A 1,053-nucleotide genomic window follows, 5' to 3' on the forward strand; every position below is an offset into this window, starting at 1 on the left:
GTTGAAAAAATGTGTCAACGGTGAGAGGGTTAGGGTTATAAAAATAATTACACTCAGTGTAGTGTTGTTATGTCTCAGTTATTATAAAGTGAAATGTAATAAATTACAGAAAGAATAGAAACAGCCTCTCAGTGATGCTCATGTGGCGTCTCATGTCATTACTGACACAGTTCAGACTTTAGTAGGACATCTTCAGTCTCACACAGCAGAGACCTGAGCAGGAACAACCAATCAGAGCACAGACTTACTTCTATTCACTTTATTTCAAACAGGAAACTGACGGGTAACAGACATAAAACTCATTTTATACATATATATTAAACATCAACATGAAACTGTCCTCTGTGTCTGTCCCAATGTCCTGTGTCTGTCCCAATGTCCTCTGAGTCTGTCCCAATGTCCTCTGAGTTTGTACCGATGTCCTCTGAGTCTGTCCCGATGTCCTCTGTGTCTGTCCCAATGTCCTCTGAGTCTGTCCCGATGTCCTCTGAGTCTGTCCCAACGTCCTCTGAGTCTGTCCCAATGTCCTCTGAGTCTGTCCCAATGTCCTCTGAGTTTGTACCGATGTCCTCTGAGTTTGTACCGATGTCCTATGTCTATCCCAATGTCCTCTGAGTTTGTACCGATGTCCTCTGAGTCTGTCCCAATGTCCTCTGTGTCTGTCCCGATGTCCTCTGAGTCTGTCCCAATGTCCTGTGTCTGTCCCGATGTCCTCTGAGTCTGTCCCAATGTCCTCTGAGTCCCTACGATACAGTCAGATCCCAGTCTTCATCATCACCCTCCTCTTCATCAGGAGCAAAGTCACTCCAGGAAAACTCCTTCACCTAGGAGACAGAGACAGAGCCATCATCATCGTCATCATCAAAGATCTGTGACATCAGATGTGTGGATTTTAACTGTTGAATCATTTTGATAAAAAGAAATTAATGAGTTGGATCAGATGTTAATAATGAGTTGGATCGGATGTTAATAATGAGTTGGATCGGATGTTAATAATGAGTTGGATCGGATGTTAATAATGAGTTGGATCAGATGTTTATAATGCGTTGGATC

At 42.9% G+C, this 1,053-nt stretch overlaps 1 protein-coding gene across 1 annotated transcript in view; it reads right to left on the reverse strand.

The window, feature by feature from the left end:
• Nucleotides 1–244: 244 nt before the first annotated feature.
• rdm1 (RAD52 motif containing 1) overlaps nt 245–1,053 on the reverse strand; it is a 7,268-nt gene continuing 6,459 nt past the window's right edge. Inside the window, exon 7 of the mRNA XM_050039784.1 lies at nt 245–824. Coding sequence (XP_049895741.1) covers nt 744–824 — 81 coding nt within the window. The 3' untranslated portion in view covers nt 245–743. The remainder of the gene's footprint in view (nt 825–1,053) is intronic.

Source organism: Epinephelus moara, unplaced genomic scaffold (genome assembly GCF_006386435.1).
Source record: "Epinephelus moara isolate mb unplaced genomic scaffold, YSFRI_EMoa_1.0 scaffold3059, whole genome shotgun sequence".
In the NCBI taxonomy this organism is placed as follows: Eukaryota; Metazoa; Chordata; class Actinopteri; order Perciformes; family Serranidae; genus Epinephelus; species Epinephelus moara.